The 19,435-nt window shown below is 38.9% G+C and overlaps 1 protein-coding gene across 2 annotated transcripts in view; it reads right to left on the bottom strand.

Moving 5' to 3' along the window:
• LOC131679176 (serine protease inhibitor 28Dc-like) overlaps nt 1–19,435 on the bottom strand; it is an 86,843-nt gene that overhangs the window by 13,908 nt on the left and 53,500 nt on the right. Inside the window, exon 4 of one of the 2 annotated variants that reach the window (XM_058959824.1) lies at nt 12,914–14,407. The exons of the other annotated variant lie outside the window; for it this stretch is intronic. Within the exon in view, the coding sequence (XP_058815807.1) occupies nt 13,081–14,407 (1,327 nt within the window). The 3' untranslated portion in view covers nt 12,914–13,080. Of the gene's footprint in view, nt 1–12,913; nt 14,408–19,435 lie in introns of those variants that run through there. 2 annotated transcript variants of the gene reach the window in all.

Raw genomic sequence — 19,435 nt, 5'->3', positions numbered from 1 at the left:
TGGAACATATACGTTCTACTATGTTACCTGATAAAACAAGACGCGCATTTCCATATGTTTGCATGATTAGAGGTGAATCGGTATCAGGGTCGTCGTTGAATTCGAATGAATTTTCCCGAAGCATGACCCAACCGCATGATCATCAACACCGTACGTCGCACAGTGGCACGACGAGTGACAAAACCCCAAAAATCAATGTCTTGTAATTCTTTTGTAAATATTTATTTTATGTTTCTCTCAGTTTGAATAAAGGTATCTCAAAATTTTACTATGATCGGATTGAAGATAAATTTTTAACATATCGTTGAAGCAAGTGATGTTTCTGTTCAATTCAATTCATTAGAATTTTTAGTACCTTAGAGTTTCAAATGGCGATATCTCAAGAACTACACAGCCGATTGGAGCAATTTTAAGTTCATTGAAAAGAAGAATGAATATGCTAAACTATAGATAAGAGATTTTGTGCAAAACTGATTTACGTTTGTTATGCATCAAAAAATCCAATTAAAAAGTTTCATATCGCATCAGTAATTTATCTTTATACGTCTTCCAATTTTTAGATGGTCTCCCATGGGTCACTTATCATGAATCTGACTCAAAATTTAGTGTAGTTTCAAGATATATAGGTGAATGTTTAACGACTGTGGGTATATACTTATTATGCGAGTTTCGGCAAAGCAGTCAATAAAACAGCAAAAACGATTTGTTGTTTCAATGTCCGACAGTTTCGGAATGAATGTCACCGAAACTGTCAAACATTGAAACAACAAATCGTTTTTGCTGTTTTATTGACTGCTTTACCGAAACTCGCATAATAAGTATATACCCACAGTCGTTAAACATTCACCTATATATCTTGAAACTACACTAAATTTTGAGTCAGATTTCAAGATAGATAGAGCTCATCTTGCGCATTTTTGCGCCGAAGTTGGTATATCTATGTTTTTGAAAATACCCATATGGAGACGCCCTGTAGCTCATAAATCTCCTTACAAATTAATTGCCTACACAACATCATATTACTGAAAAATTAGTGATTTGTACTAGTTTTGTCAACCATTTCTGCTATCCGATGAGATTGGCTACTATGATTAATGTTTATATTAACCCTTTAACGACCAACGCATTCAGGTTTATATGAAAGTAGTCAAAAAAAAATGAAATATGGAATATCAAAACTGATAATAAAAATGGATTCAGCGACCCAAAATTAGATAAAACATAGACCAATTTTTATAATTTTGTCACAACTTTGTATGAAGAGGTGCCACTGTGTGTCGACGCAGACGGTGGAAATGCTGGTAACAGTCGAGTCTCAAACGATGGGATCCTTATAGTTGCGAAAGGACTGAAAGTGAAGGAAGTTCCCGGTCCGGATGGTATCCTCAAAGTGGCCCAGAAGATCGTGATCCTGGCGTTTTCGGACATGTTCATGATTGTTTCACAGAAATACCTGGACGAAGCCCGGACCTGCCCGGATAGATGGAAGATCCAGAAGCTGGTGTTACTACCAAAACCAGCGAGCAACCAGGAGATCCAGCATAGTATAGGCACATATATAGCATTGATGCAAAGGAGAAGGGGTAATTGTTACTTCACCGTAGTTACGATCGACGTGAAAAACGTGTTCAACAGCGCCAGCTGGGTCACTATCGCCATAGCGCTGCTCAGAATGTAGGTCCCGGACTATTTGTGTAAGGTTCTGAAAAATTACTTTCAGAACCGAGTACTAGTCTGCGAGACGAACATGGGGCAGATGTGGATTAGGGTCAGGGGGGGTAACTCAGGTTTCTATAATCTGCCCCAAAACTTTTCAATATAATGTACAGCGGAGTGTTAACATTGGAACTGCTCAGGGGAGTTGAAATCGTTGGCTTTGCAGATGACGCCCTGACGATAACCGGTGAGACCCTGAAGGAAGCTGATGTCAAGTTGTAGTTGGCTCACCACAGGACGGAGGTAGTGCTGGTCAGCAATAGTAAAAATAAATCTAGCGCAATGTGATCAGCGCCTGAGGACACTCAATTCCATCGATGCGTGTGCTGAAGCACTCGGGTGAGATGGTCGATGATCGGTTGAATTACAACCATGCCGACTATTTATATGAGAAGGCAGCGAGTACAACCAACGCAATGACAAGGATCATGCCGATCATTGGAGGAGCAAGATGCAGCAAGAAATGGGTCCTGGCAGGTGTGTCATTCTCAATACTGAGGTATGGCATACCGGTCTGGGCTGCTGTGCTGAACTCAAAGCGGAGCCGGACAACATTGATAAGCACGTTTCGCCTAATGACTATTCGTGTCGCGAGTGCGCACAGAACGATATCGTCGGAGGCGGTATGCGTAATTTCCGGGATGATTCCCATCTCCATCACTCTGGCTGATGACATGGAATGCTGCACGAAAAGCAAGGAGAGAAATCAGATCGAACTCGTTGACTAAGTGGCAGCAACAGTGGGACAACGCGGAGAAGGTAGATGGACCCACCGACTCATCCCAAATCTGTCTGCTTGGGTGCATAGGAAGCATGGAGAGGTGCACTTCTATTTGATGCAGTTTTTATCCGGGCACGGATGCTTCCGGAAGTACCTGCATCGGTTTGGACATGCTTCGTCACTCCTTTGCCCGGAGTGTGTGAACGTGCAAGAGACGCCGGAACACGTTGTTTTCGAATGCCCTAGGTTCAAAGAAGTTCGAAGGGGTATGCCTGGAGTGATAGTTGACAATATCGTCGAAGAGATGTGTCACGACGAGCATATCTGGGATGCTGTCAACACAGTAGTTACGAGTATATTCTCCGAGCTGTAGTGGTGAAGAGACCAATAAAGTGGTGCCACCGGCTAGAAAGCCGCTTTGAAATCACAAAACGGGTCTCGGGAGTAATTCCGATGCCGGGGAACACCGCCGAGGACCAGTTGAGTAGTATGCGACGTGGCACCGGGCTCGGGTTGTCGGGGCGCCAGCGACGGACGTCAGACTCTACCAGAATTACCGGACCTATCTCGACACTCTATCGGGCTGCTCGAGAGTAGCCTAGATCCACTGCCGGGGACTAGAGCGAGTAGATCGGGATGAAGCAGGAACGGAAACGAATATCGGTGTAGGGAGCAATGTACCGCCGAGAAACCCGAACTAATTCTCATGGTCTCAAACACCATACAATCCCTTAAAAAAACCATAAATATAGTCCGTTATAAATTTTAGAACCATCAAAACACTACAAAATGATCTCAATAACCCATACGTACACCAAAATATTGTTCTTGCATGGGATCTACCCCTGACCATGGAGATAGTGTTTTCATGGGTCGATCGCATTACACGCACTATCAAAATACCATATAGAGGAGTTGAATCTGGACCATGGACCTGGAGATATTATGGGCTTATCGTTTTCTAGGGAATTCACAGTAGGGTAGACTCACCCCTAAGGACTCTCCGGCTATTTCGTGACTCAAAAATGGGATCTAATTGCCTCACAGAACAGACCCCGAAAGAGCTCCCGCCGCCAGGGATCTTACTGTCGGAGTAGGGTGACTTCACCGCCGGGAACTATCCGAGTAGATTGGGATAAAGATAGGAGCGGAATGAGTCACGGAAACAGAAGGCTTACTGAGACGAGCGCTAAAAGGCGACGTAATAGATGGACACGAAAGGCAAGAGTCTTAAAAGGCCCAAAAGTCGAGCTATTTCGTGGATCAAGTGAGGCTAGGAGAAAGCTGTGTATAACTCGTGAGCAAAAGAAAGAGCTGCAGCAAAAACACAACGATCATATGATTTAGGGGAGCTCAAATATCAATCTGAGAGGCTTTGAACTGATGTGGTATAAAAGTGGTGTAAATCTACATATTCTGAATGTAGGACACAGACCAACTTTTGCGAGGTCTGGAAGATAGGAGACTTTAGACATAACGATTTGCTCTGGAAGAGTTTCGCGTGAACTGGGAAATTGACAGGTTCCGAATGAAACTGAACCGTGTCACCCTAATTACTAAATCTACAAACTGGAACCTATCTTGGTGATTAAATTACGAAGATATTTTCCAACAGTTAGTCAACTAGACGACTTGAATGAGGTCGTCGAGCTTGAGCTTGAGCTTGTGCGACCACCCCTGGCTGCTACTCCGTTATCGATCGGGACTAGCTGAAGTTGAACAGGGAATCAGTAGATAATTATGTTGGGAGTAGCGAAACGTCTTTCAATGTGCAACTCCTGGTAATCCTAGTGTTTTTGATCAATACCGACGCCGGCCAGGCCCGAACGTAGATCGCGGAAGGAAAGGGAAGGAATGGTTAGTCCGATACTTGCTTTTGCTAGAGGCCGTGTATACTACTGCGCACTCCACAAGTATCACTGGAGGAGGCTATATTTGTTAGTAAGAGTATTGAAGTTGGATATATTTTTTCTTTACCGACGTCAGAGAGGTGATTCCATTACCTGGACTAGATATCGATCCACCAATTTCATGGACCGGGGACCAACGGCTTTACTTCCCTTCCGAAGGGGAAGGGGAAGGGGATTTTTTCACCTCACAAAAATCTCAACGACCTCGGCTGGAATTGAACCCAGGCCAACTGGAATGAGTGGCGGTCACGCTTACCCCTTAACCACCGGCGCCGTCTGGACGACTTGAATGAGGTCGTCGATACGACAAATTCATTCATAGTAGCATCCAACGAAGAAGCTTATCCACATTGTACCGTTAAATCGACTATGGAAACCCCTTAGTGGAGTTCTGAGCTTGAAAGAATGAAGAAGGATATGAGAAGAGCTTGGCACCGGCGTAAGCGTGACGACTCTTGGGCTTTCAGATCAGCTCGTAGTGCATACAAGAAATGTATTTGATTTGCAGAGCAGGCTTGCGGGCAAAACCTGTGAACTGATGTCTCTAGTCTAGATGAGGCCAGCAGGTTGAATAAAATTTTCTCAAAATCGATCGCTCGCTTCTAGCTCAAGCAATCTAGCTTGAATGTATTCCTAGATATTAAAGGTGCTTTTGTTCTTCCAGTCTATTCTGAAAGCGACGCGTGGTCATGGAGTATCTGCATGTATTTCGGGTTGGATAAACGCAATGCTTAGTAACCACACTCTTTGTTCGTCACTAGCTAGGTTACTATGTAATCTGATTGCCGGCGGCTTCTACACGCTCGTAAAAAGTTACTCAGACTCTGAGTAGCTTTTAACTCAGTTTTCAATGATGTTCGTAAACGTCAAAAATTGAGTTGTCAGGTATAATAACTCTGAGTAATTCTGACTCTCTTTTTCGGTATTACACAAGAAACTGTTTCGGAGTTACCAAACGGAAAAGCCGTTTTTCGCTATGTTAAAAATTCCAAGCATCATCATTTAGTTATCGCTCATCAGCTTTTCAAAAATAAAAATTTGTTCAAATATTTATAATAGTTTGAACTAGAGTTGTAGTGTTTGTGGTAAAATACATTTAAATTTAAAGAGTGGATTTGAGCAACCAGCATGCAGTACATTTCAGAATAGGTGGATGCTGAAACGGCAATGAAGTTACGAGGTAATATTCACGTTTTAAAATATAAAATTTAATAAACTGAAGTTTCCTTAATTATTATTGTAAAGATATTCCATGAGAAAAGAAAGTCTGGATGTGTTGTATCCAAAACAAAATTTTGACGGTCAATTTCTTCACTGGATGAAAACCAGTTTAGTTCCAGTTCAGATGCAACAATCGATCGTGAACTAGGAGTAGGAATAGGTTGTTGCATTTCAGTTGAACTCCTGACAGAAACCGTTAAGAAATCCAAGTCATCATCCGGATGTTTCCTAGTAAAGTTCGGCCGGAAATGAGCCGGATTCCGGTTGGCTCTAGGTAGTATTCTGGCTCCAGTGACCAGGGGGACGCTGTCTAGCAATTATTTCATACCCAACATCAGCTGGACCGGACCTGTTTATCACAGCTAAACAGCACTAAATAGTACCTTTTACAAATATGTCAACGACTAGTACACGAGACATGCGAAACCGCTTACTCTATATTCTCTTTTTGGGGTGAAGTAACCAAAAAACGGGGTCCAAAGTGCTAAACCGAGGCGAGATGTTGGGTATGCGCAAAATATATGTGATTTGACAACCACAGCCTACCCCTGCCAATGATACAACCTATTGTAACTAGAATCGGTTGTGTCACTGGAGCCGGAATACTAACTGGAACCAGCTGGAATTCCGGCTCATTTCCAGCTGAACTTTACTGGGTTTTAATGAAATATTGCACTCATAAATTGAGTAATATTCTACCCAAAATCTGAGAAATTACAACTCAATTTTTGGCTTTGTTGTCTACTCAAAAATTGGGTAAGCTTCTGTTCATAATATGAGTAATAATCGCTCAATTTTTGGTTTTGTTAAAGTTCTTTTCAATCCAAACTTTGAGTAATGTTCAACTCAAAGTGTGAGTAATAATCACTCAATTTTTGGTTTTGTTAAAGTTGTACTGAACTCAAAATTTGAGTAATGTTCAAAATCTGAGTAATAGTGACGCACTTTTAGGTTTAGTGTGGATAATATTATACTCAAAAACCGAGTAATAATTACTCAGTTTTTGGTTCAGGCAGGCTAACTCAAATTTGAGTAACTCCGGAATTACTCAATTTAAGGGTTGTTCCACTTTCTCTGGAAATGGGTGGGATTAAACTCATTTTTGAGTTACTTTTTACGAGCGTTTAGAAGAATCTCAATGAGCATACATTTCTAACCTACGGGTTTGCTTATGATTACCAAATACTAATAACTGGACTTTGCATCGGAACAATCTTTGACTTATTGCAACACGCATTAGGAGTTAGACAAGTTTAATTATCAGTTAATCCAAACAAAACATCAATAATCCCTTTCACGAAAAAGCGGGGTTCGTCCCTTGTAGTTCTTTGATTCTGAGCAACAGTGTGCCTGTCAAATCAAGCACATTGGAGTTATATTGTATTCCAAACTGAACTGGTTTGCTGGTATCTACTGTCATGAAATGAGATTGGAACAATCACACTCGCTAGGTAGATACTGTATTATATTTCAAGCAGAAATCTTCGCAATTATATGTGGGGTACGATCGGCCCTTTAACAAAGCTTGTCCGGCAAAGTTATAAATTTCTGCTTCGATTGTCAGGCTGCAATCAAGGTCCTTAGCTCGGACAAATCACGATCCAAGCTAGTGATCTCACGCCGAACCCAAACAGAAGAACTAACCATTACCAGCACTCTTTAACTTGTCCAGATGCCCGCACGTGTCGGTATTACTGGTAATGAATTGGATGACGAATCGGCCAGGGCAAGAACAGCGGTTGACTTTGTTGGTCCTGAACCCGCCCTGGTAATTTCGAAAAGTTGGACAACAGGAAAATAGGGCCCTGGGCTTCGTGCGAGCATCGCAATTATTGGAGAAATCTACAAACCTCTTGCCAAACACAGTTTCTAGAACAACCGTGTCGTGTGATTTCGAAAAATGTCCTACCTCTCCTGACAAGGGCTTTAATCGGCCACTGCAAACTCAATTATCACTTGGTAACTATTCAGCGCGCTGAGTCCTTTTCATGTGACCTTTGTGAATCCGATTACGGAGCCTCATATAATCTGATAAGCAACTGCCCAGCAGTAGCGCAATTGCGATTTTGAGTTTTCGGCCGTCTTTACCCTGAAACTCAGAGACATAGTAAAGTATCTTATTCCATGCGGTAAAGAGCTTTAGACTTTCTCGCAGGCGATTTGAACTTTTTGTGAGTTTAACTTACCTGCTGTTTTTGTATCTTCATTTTTTCACCCTTCCAATTCTACTTCCTCGCTCACTCCTTTCCTTTCGATTAGGGAAATGATGGGAAGACACGGCAAGACACAAATCACCGACGAACGTGCCATTTGAGTCAATATATTCTGATTCATGATTCCTGAACTCCGGAAACGGAAGTCCGATCAACGAAAAATTTAATAGCAGCTTATGGCAGTGCTACATCATAGTTTCAGGTCTTGTCGTTGGCTATACCGTTCATTTGAAACTACACTCAAAAAAATGTAAACGTTATGCCTATTGATTTTACACATAGATTGTTGCAATTAGTAGAGGCAGATAGACACTATTTGCTGGCACATAAACCTAATGTGTGTATTTACAATACATATTAATCCCACTTCACCTTTCATAACTATAAGGCACATAAAACCCGATTCTATAACAATACGCACATATAACTTATGTGTGCGCATACATAGTTTATACAGTTGACACATAGAAGGTATGTGTGCGCGTGATAACATTAGCATTTCTTCTTCATATGGATTTTAAGTTGTTTGAAGCAAAAAGAATTAACGTTTGTTTTATTTTTAGTGTAGGTTTGTGCAAATCGGTTTAGCCTTCTTTAAGAAAATTGAGTGACATTATTTGACACACACATACATTTTGTGATTTCGATGAACTGAATCGATTTGTGGAGTGAAGGTCATAAAATATGAATATTAAATCGATTGTTACATAATGAAATAAATAATGATCAAACGCTATTTCGACGAATGATTCAATTAGAATGACATTATCATCATTTACATTACATTAATTTTTGAACAAAGCCGTTGCTACACTGAAAAGAACGACATGGTAGTTTCAACTCCATAGTCATGGTAAAAATGACCATTTTCAATATAGTGTTAAATTTACCATGATTATTGAATGAATTACCAGAAAATACTTGAAGCTACCATGCGGCTCGAATAAACTCTAATGGTATTTTTTACTATTATGTATATTTGATTTGATCATGATTTCATGGTCGAACTAACTATATTGAAATGTTCAATTCTACTGCTTGACTTGTTAAAGCTCTTTCAACGTCTATCAGTTATACTACGAACATGGTAATTATGAAAAAAAATCACCAATCTTTTTCAGCTGAACACGGGTTACGTTTAAAATTACTAAAATTATGGTATTTAATACCTGCTGTCCACGGTTTCCGCCGTGTTGTAAATAAAATATTTTCTCAGCTAATCTTGTAACTAAAGTATTCTCACAAAATACAGTTTTAAGGAAAAATCTTGACAATGTTTAAGAGTTGAAGTTAATGGCAATGGAAATAATAATGAACGACTGTGTTTCTAACCCATCTATCATTGATAAATATTATGTAAGAGAATCAACTATAACACTGAAACCGAATTCTAAAATGTTCATGATTTTATTCTTCATCCAAATTCCAAAAATCGAGCGTTTAATGCGCTCATCGCTCAGAGCTGGAAGATGGAAAAATCGACGCACGCAAAATCATTATCGGTAAGATCTTATTGTATGTTAAGATTAGACTGTTCATTGCGAATATTAGTTTCAGATCACGGTTTTACAATTCTCTTCCTGGCTGGAAAAGCGCTCAATGATGGCTGGAAAGGTGATGGTCAATGATTTTTATCAGGTGAATGTTGTAGGTAATAAAAAAATATATATCGGAGTGGGCGTAGCGTATTGGTAAATCGATTGCCTTGTACGCAGCGCACCTGGGTTCGAGTCCCGACCCCGCACATAGGGTTAGAAATTTTTCCTAAGAGATTTTTCTAACCCGAAGAGGCGAATGACCTTAAGGTTAAAACCTCTATAATTGAAATAAAAAAAAAATATAAATTAAATCAGAAAAATGTGTTTTTCATTCGTCTAAAAGAAGAATACTGACCGTATACAATATATACTATGATTTTACTATAATATGGTAAAAACCGATAGTAATTTTAATCAGCTATCAATCTTCAAAACAACCATTTTCATGGTAATTCTGACTATTAAGTAAAAACAGAGGCATTGTAGAAATTACCCTTATACCACCATGAAATAGTAAAGTATACCATGTCTGGATATAAAAATAGATATGGTACGAATGACAGGAATCACTATCTGGTTAAACATGATATATTGTCTACCAAAATTCACTGGTACAGTAATTTTAACTTAAACCCCTAATATAGTAGTTTATACCATTGTCTTCGTTTCAGTGTACAATAGAATTGTGTTTCAGTACGCGAATTTAGTTCAGTCAACGTTAGCATCTGTTAAACGCACTATTGGAACACCCCCTTAGCTAAGTTTTGTCACAGTAGATACAGAGCACTAGATTAGGATTGTCGCTGGTGTTCCCATTGTTTTCTCCTCGGAACATGTTTGTTTTGCTTCCGGTATATATCTGTCAAAGTATCGAAAGTCTCTCTAGTAAAAGTTTTTGGTCCGCGCTTTTGGTACACGCAGAAAAATATGGCCTGCTTTTAACCACAAACCGTTTAGTTGAACTTCAAATTGAGTTTGCCTATTTTTCCTTTCAGTCTCGTTTATTCTGCTGTGATTTTTATGCATTCAAGACCGAAAACGTCCAATGCATAAAATTTGCAACAGAATAAACGAGAGGCAAACAGAAAAATGATGTGATATCTGCTATGTAACAAATTTCTATGTGGCATACTATTATAATTTCATTAATTTTCCCATGATATCTATGCGTGACAAGTAATTTTTATCTGCTACTACAAATTGCAAAAAAATATGTGTGAAATCAATATATTCAATATAACGAATTTTCTCGGTGTAAATTTTCGACTGTTATTGTTATGAAATGAAAGAGTTTGTATATACCGCACAAGGAAATTAAAATTTATCAAAATTCAGTACAAGTTTAGACAATTTGTGCATTCTAATTAGTGAAAACACATTAGCCAAGAATGGCCATTGTTTTGCTGGCTAAAAGAAACAAAAATGATTAGTCGCTATGAAACGACGATAGAGGATTATTTTTTTGCTTTTTTTTATTTGGCCCATTTGACAGGTATATCCCGGAATCAAAACAATGATGTTCCTACCACTGATGCCAGCGACAATCTTAATCTAGTGTTCTGTATCTACTTTTGTCACACATACACTTCTCGACAAACATGTCAAAAGGTCCTAAGTGCAAATGAGCGCCTCTCTTTGTTTACTTTCTTTTTCGATTATTACGGCGTCATCTTAAAACTTTTCAGTATTGTTTCAGGATATATCGAAAAACTCTGATTTTGACTAGCTTATCCTGCTAAGAGTTGAGTAACAAACGTATAAACTGCCGAGTTATTAGCGAAAGAGAAAGTAAACAAAGAGAAACTGTCATTTGCACTTAGGACCATTTGACATGTTTGGCTAGACTTGCTTGAACACAGCGCCGAGCAACAAATTTGCTGCAAGCAAAGTAGCTGTCGGCCGTCTTTCCGTCCATTCGTAGTGGAGCGAATCGACACGACTGGTCAACTATAAGATCGCCACCCGGAATAAAACGTGTGCCGTGAGGGTTTCGCCAGCGCCTAGAAAACCGACTGTCCTGTCGGATAAACCTTTTGGTTCCACAGAGAAAGAAGATACTTTCGGATGAAAAGTGGTAAGCAACAAAATGTCGCTCTATTCATCGCTACATTCCAAAACGCCACCTATTTTTCCGGATTTTTCCAGACCAGAGTGTGGAACACGCGGAACCACTCGCATAACTCGAATGTATGATACAAATGCGAGGAATTGGTTCTGCACAAAACACGTAGCAAAAAACATTGTGGCGTGTTGAGTACACACGCGGGAGAGACCAATTTCCCTGGTTGACGTCTTTCATTAAGTGAGAGAGAAAAGATCTGCATCGAAGGAGCCAAAATATTTGCGCTAAGTGTACGGAAGAAACGAGTCCGGGTTTCAGGGAATGTTATCCACTGGAAAACGGTAACACCGAACAGACGGTGAGGCGAGTCGGAACGCTGCAAAGAAGAACTTCTACAGAGGTGAATTGCTAGCTACCTCGATACAAGCGAAATGTCGCTAATAGCGTTGCTCTTAGGGCTTTGTTTTGGAAACTGATTCTTTGTTTCGGAAGCTTATTTGTTGCTTGGAAGCTGACTTTTGTTCGGGAGCGGATGATTTCTGGGAGTCGCGACGGCCTGACCCGGCCAACATTCCTGAGCACGAAGAAGAAAACTTAGCGATTCGGAAGCATACGGGGTCGACGAAGAGAGATTATTTCTACTAGAAGGAGCAAAGCGCTACTGTCTCCATGCATTCACGGGCTGAAACATGGAGTCTCGCTCTAGCATATTGTATCTAGAAAAACTCTAGAAATAGAACTGCGGAGACTCCATTTTGGATCGATTGGATTCGTGTTTAGCTGTCAAAAAAACGAATCCAATCGAACATTGCCTATCCTTATAACATTGGACGTGTTGCCATACAATGCCTGGGCATACGTTGCCAAAAATGCTGTTTTTCTCTCCGCAGTTCTCTTACTAGAGTTTTTCTAATTGTACCCCATTACTTTGACATGTGTGTACCCGGGGCAACATGTGTCAAACTAATGAGCCTAGCATATGTACGAGCGAGATGATAAATTATCAGTGTTAACAGCGACATGCGACCTCCAGTAGTTACAATCTCTTTTGGTCGACCTCGAGCGGCTAGTATTGCTCATGAAGAAGGGTTGCGGGAAGTTCTGAATCCGAGGCCATAATTAGTGCGAGTGCAAGTAAGCTAGTGTACGGCAGAGATGGCTGATTGGGCATAGTAAATAGCGTTCAGGAAGAAGAAAAGGAAGAGAAAGCGTAACGGGGTAAAACATGACAGGGATATAGGAGTGATAAGGAAAATGCGGTGGAGGTGGAGTTTTAAAAGTATATTAAGGAGGAAGGGAGAAAGACAGCAATAAAATTTATGTAGAATCAGATTTTTGGATAGTTTTGATTTTCAGATTTGGGTAAGCCTTCTTATGCTACACCGTGTATCGTAAACTGAACACAACCATTAAATAGATAGAAGAAACCGTATTAAATTTTTCTAACGCTTACCAAACATTTAAAAACCGGTTTAAAATTTAATCAGAATTGACAAGAGTTCGTACAGCATGGAGGAAATAAAAAATACCCCTTTGAGCATAAATCTATTTAATTATTGTTTGCATTCGTGGAATCATATATTATATATTCTGGCACAAGAGCAGCAACCGTCACTATTCTAATAACTATGTGATATGAACTTCTTATTCTATTTCTATAACTATTTGATATGAACTAGCTAGCCACACCAACACAAGTCTAATCCCTGGGGTCATAAACGGATCCGAAAAATATTGGCAGCTTAGTCTTATCATTTCTAATTATCAGCAAGAATGGTTCGTTCGCCTTGAACACCACGCTGGTTCCGGAACGGTTCAACGAAATGGCTGTCGCTGCACCACCCTCCGTCCCACGCTCGTTGATTTCCAGGTCCACCTTGTGCACGGCATCACTCACGTACAGGTTCTGGGTAGTTCGTCGCGATCGGCGTAACTTCTTGCCACCGGTCGGTTTAACGATTCGTTTGTTCAGGAAGAAGTCTTTACTACTTAGAGGGGCCGGTTTGCCTTTCACCTCGGTAGGAGTTTTGTAGGATACGTCGCGTCTCAATCTTAGCGATTTATTCGATAGTTTCGCAGCTTTGGACGCCCCCGTGGTTGTGGGAACCTCCTCTTCATCAATCATATTTGTGTCCAGCGTGGTTGGCATCTCAGTTGGCGTGGTACTTTTATCAATGTCGTTTCGAGAAAAAACCAGTTGGTTCGGATTAGCTGGAGTGGTTTTATTTTTGAATCGCGAATAATGCGGTAGGTTTACTGCAGGTCGGAATTGGTTGGATACTTCCGGAGAGGCTGAGGACTCTACGCTACTAGCCATAGCTTTCGAATCACCGGAAATACCGGATAGTTCGCTTCGTGCCTGTTGAAACGGTGAACGAACACCGAGAGATTTCAATACCTTTTTTAAATCAAGTGTTTTGGAAATGTGCATCTTTGGGAACAGGACAATGGCAGTTTTCATCTTCATTTTATCAATCATTTCATTTATTGTGGTACCATCCAACTTAGCGACCAATTCCTGGAGTACTTGACGGCTGGAGTGATTGGGCTTTATTATGTACATGGTTGATAAATTCTTTTCGTAGGGAATCCCTAAAATCCTCGCATCCAAATCAGTTGATTCATAAAACGGAAAACATCCACCGTGGGCCATCATATCCACCTTGATGGAGCTGTCGTTTTTTCCATTGGGGAAAAAATCCCTAGACCTAGTGCCACCCTCAATGAACATGTCTTTCCATAGGGCTTTGAAATACAGCGCGCTGGCAATCACCATTACTGTATTGCTTCCGACGGGGGTGGGAAATATTTCGGGAATCTTGCCATGAGTACTCTCGTTAACCCATACATTTATGCGTTTGGTGGACTCGTCCGGTTTTGTAACGAAATCTAGCTTTTCCACCTCACTGCGGTACAGTTCCTTGGCCGTCATGTCGTATAGTGGATTCAGATTGAATTCGTCATCGAGGAAAATGCCGTTGGCGATGTGAATCTCGTGAGAATTTTCGTCGTCATCGGACTGGGTTCTAAAATGGAGAAGAAATTAAATTGAACTCTTAGATCCAGGATAAACTACAGATTGGTAGGAATATTGCAACTGAGAAAGGTACTATTGCATGCTACTAGTTTCAATCCATGCCAATTAGAATAACATGCAACAAATGCGTTTATCATAGCTTTTTTATATTTACAGATATGTACAATCATATTTCGCAGTAAAATCGGTCTTGCAAACATATTCCAAATTTAGTTGAAAACTAGAAATGTTTAAATGCCTCAAACTTTTTTGTACCAGGTTTTTAATAACTCGAATTCAATTGTTTCATATACGTAGGGTGTCCCAAAATGACATCATGTTAAAAAAGTCATCGGGCTCACTTCTTCAATGAAAGGTTAGGGTATTAGGACCACTTTCTTCTTCGGAGTGAGTTTGCTAAAACGCTTCCTACTGGTGGCGACTTTTGATTTTTTGAAAAATGGGCCGAGTTTGGATAAAATTTCAAATTTATGCCTGTTGACAGGAGCGGATCCAGCAAAAAATTTCGGAGGGGGTCCAAAATTTCGACTTTGAAATGTTCATTGTACAATACGTAATATGTAATATACTCATTCAATTAAAATCGGTTCTGGTTATCGAATCTGTTTTGGAATGATTTTGAACTTAGAATGAATTTAAAATAGAAACTATTTAAAAATTTCTCAAGAAGTTAAAAATTTTCGGGGGGGGGGGGGTCCGGACCCCCAAGACCCTCCCCCTAGATCCGCCACTGCCTGTTGAAGTGGTCCTGAACTGTCATAAATTTTTTTCAGCATTTTTTTATTTTTCAGGAGACCCAAACGGAGAAGTTTGGTTAGTTAGTTTGTACAAATTTGGAATTATTAGAGCGGCAGGGCCATTAAAAGTTAGTAAAAAGTGAAATTTTTGGTGTTTTTCAGTATTTTTTCTTCAAAACTGGGTATCTACAAAATTTTAAAAGTTCAGAAAACACTTTATATAGCTGAGCCGAATTCAGGGGCGTAATTTTGCTGAAGAAAGTGTATAGCTATGGCTAATGGGGTATGAGTTATTTAAGTTTTTGATAGATAACCTTTAACATTTTTAGCAATTTATCAAAAATAATTCTGTTCCAAAAAGTAAATCAGTTCAAATGTGCTTTGACCACACATTATTTTTCGAAAAATAGAAGGAAAATTATGAAAAATGACGTTTTCTGTACGTCTTTAGTATGTCAGGACGAGGTTTAATGAGCATCTGATGATTTTTTTTGTAACTTAAATTATAAAAATAATAACTTTGCTAATGACGCCAAGTCTCTAATTATTTTTTGAATAGTTAATTCTCCATAATTACTTCTAGGAGGCATCTTCAATAAAACAATTGTGTCAGAAGATGCGCTGTATTCTGTTGTAAAACTTTTTTGAGGATATTTGCCCCAAATTTGACTATATCGGAATTATGTGATCTAAACAGTAAATATCAGTTTTTCAACACTCACCTCACTCTTCTGCATTTTTCTCCACTTCAATGTTCCTAACATGACTATAAGACTTTACATACAAAATGTGAGTACGTTAATCAATTCAGCCTTCAAATATACGTCATAACTTGCCATTAACTCAACATATTTGTTTAATTTTAGTGATTTTCAAACCCGCTAGGTGGCTATTAATATAGAAAATATTTTTTTAAAAAATCGTCAAATGCTCATAAAAACCGATTTTGTTGTACTAGAGACAAGCGAAAAACGCCATTTTTCATCATTTTCCTTCTATTTTCCGAAAAATAATATGCGGACTAAGTCCACTTAAGTTGTTTTATTTTGTAGAACAGTGTTATTTTTATGAATATCATAAAATGTCAAAAGGTTATTTAACAAAAACGTAGATAACTTATACCCCATTGGCCGTAGCTATACACTTTTTTCAGCAAAATTACGCCCCTAAATTCGGCTCAACTATATAAAGTGTTTTCTGTATTTTTAAAATTTTGTAGATGCCCAGTTTTGAAGAAAAAATACTGAAAAGCACCAAAAATTTCACTTTTTACTGAGTTTTAATGGCTCGGCCGCTCTTATAATTCAAAATTTGTACAAACTAACTAACCAAACTTCTCCGTTTGGGTCTCCTGAAAAATAAAAAAATGCTGAAAAAAATCTATGACCACAGGCATAAATTTTATCCAAAATCGGCCCATTTTTCAAAAAATCAAAAGTCGCCACCAGTAGGAAGCGTTTTAGCAAACTCACTCCGAAGAAGAAAATGATCCTAATACCCTAACCTTTCATTTAAGAAGTGAGCCCGATGACTTTTTAACATGATGTCATTTTGGGACACCCTAATATACAGTCATGATTCGCTAGTTGGATCGACTGACAAATGTCAAAAACTTTCCAAAGGAGATGTTGGCAGTGTAAATGCATCTGTTCACATCTCTAAATATTGTCAGATTGATTATCAAAGTAAATTTGACATGCGATTCTGGCGTTCAGATGCTTTTTAGTTGGATAATGGTCCAACTAGCGGAGGTCCAACTAAAAAAGCGGTCCAGTTAAAAAGTGTCCAACCAGCGAATCATAACTATATTATTTGTTTTTAATATATCGAATCGACCGGAACATACAGGTTGTTTGGTTCATTGTTAACCCCTTCTTAAACAACTATTTTCCCCCGCATACCCGAGCAAACGAAGAGCCCATAGCGCCCCCATGATTATGGTCAAAATTCACCTCCACTGCATGGTGAAACACCATCACCATGGTCCGGAAGATCCCATTTAAAAACCATATTCTGGTGTAGGGTAACCAATAAATTTTGGACCCCTAGAGGAAGTGATATTACGTGAACGTCAAAAAATATTCGCTTGCTTATGTTTTTTAATGCAATACATGCACGAGTCTCCTCCAAAATTACCGTTCTTGAAAGAAAACTGTCAATGGATGTTTTATACATTTACATAAACTCAAAAAAGGACATTTCTTCACAGCATAAATTTTTCACATTTCGGACCCTTCCACACTTATTTGGACAGTGTTCCAAGCATATTTTGGACACACTGAATGTGACTGAATATATTTTGGAAACAGTGAAGTTTTTTCTACTAAACTGACTTACTGACTCGTTCTCTTTGCAGTATATTTAATGCATGAAAGAAGAACATAAGAAAATCAGTGACTGCCAATCAAAAATGGTACACTAATAGAATAGAAAAACTTTCGGTACAATTAAGTTACTGCACACTTAACAAAGCAGCATTAAATGTTATGCAATAGAGTTAACAATAATATATTTCGTGTAACAATTCATCTGTAGCAGTATTATGGAGTAACATCCTCAAGTGGATGATAAATCAAGGTTCAAAGTTCGTCAGGAATCTTCTTGTACTAAATATTAATTTTTAATTCTTTTGTTTACGAGGTGGTTTTTTGTTATTCTTTCTAAGCTCAGATTTTCTTTGTTTCTCTTCCTTTACTTTCCTTTTGACGTAGGACTACGTCTTTGTTTTCGATATAGGGGTGCACGTTGCAAATTCTACAAAAATGGTATGTAACGAAAAGTGGTCCAATTTTAAACGCATATAATTCAGCCATCTCACGATAAATTTTCAAATTTTTTGCGCATATCGCCCCGAAATACTTCTAAGAATTGATTCCAATAGATAAACCCAAAGATTTTTGATATCATGGCACTAAAAATTTAAATAATGTACAACCTAGTCAAAATATCGCGCATTTACACACAGAAGATAGCGCTTCCCTAGTCCAGCACGACAGATTTGTGTACCTAGCGCGCTACGCTTCTATGAATGACGTCATCATCGACTATTTAAACGGACGGATTTCGCCGAACACGCTCAGTTCCCTGTTGAGCGGCAGCCAAAGCAGGTCACTGCGCTGTGTGCTTTCACAGCCAGTGTAGCTGAGTTAGAAGTCCGTTACATTACCTGTGGAGGTACGCTACCCAGTGAGTGCGAATGAGCTTGCCCGTTCAAACACTATGCTATCTTTTGTGTTGTGCTCGTTTACGCACACTTTTATGTATAATTATTCGTACACAAAATAAAAAATGTCTCTTTCACTCTACCCATCATCATCAGCGTTCATTCATTTTGCTTTGTGCGCTTGGGTTTGATGTTTGAGGCGAATGTGTAGGTAGGTAGATCTAATTTGTTACTAAATTGCACAACGAAAGTTTATTATTTACGTTCGATCAATTCATTGATTCATTTCCCCTTCACGTGATTCATTTCCACTCAGCCTATAGTATTTTGATTCTACTAATAGGTACATACTACAAAGCCTATTTATGAATGAATACACTGCCACTTGAAAAACCGTTGCAAAAACGCATCTTGTCCATATATAAAATTGTTTTCGATATATAGTTTAGATATATGATTAAGACCACTGCATTCGCTATATTTGTATGCGTACTTTAGGAAAGTTACAATAATGGTAAAATATAACTAGAATGCTTGGTCTATACATGAAATGCGATTATATTGTCTAAAATTTGATTTTTCTTCACTGGCCCGGGTTTTTTACCACACACAATCGAAAAGTTTTTACAAGCTAATCTTATGCTATAAAGATTTAGTTCCAGATATTAGTTGGTCAAAGTTTTCTGTCTTCTTTCTTCAGATCTTCTTAAATAAGTTTAATCGGATTCGATCACCTACTACAAATGAAATGACCTGATAACCAAGAAGGTTTGGTTCAATATATAACATTCGATGTTGATTGGTTGTGACTAAACCACACGTAAGAAATATGTTTTATTTATTATTACTATAAATGTACTAAGAAAATAAATATTTTACATTAACCCATTATATCCTAGCGTATGAAATTTCATACGCAGAACTATCCATCGTTTAACGAGTATTTACTGTAGAATTTTGGTATTTTTCCAATAATCTTTGATACATTTTTTGATGGAATTGAAGATATCACTGCATTTGGCTCACTTTTTGGAACCCCTGGGATATAATAGGTTAAGTAGTATAGTCCTACGTCTACAGCTCGTGCAACCCCATAGGGCTGCCCCTTGTAGTTTTT

The sequence above is a fragment of the Topomyia yanbarensis genome, chromosome 2 (assembly GCF_030247195.1).
Source record: "Topomyia yanbarensis strain Yona2022 chromosome 2, ASM3024719v1, whole genome shotgun sequence".
Taxonomy (NCBI): domain Eukaryota; kingdom Metazoa; phylum Arthropoda; class Insecta; order Diptera; family Culicidae; genus Topomyia; species Topomyia yanbarensis.
Note: the sequence above shows the minus strand (reverse complement) of the source record. Positions and strands in the feature narration are given on the sequence as shown.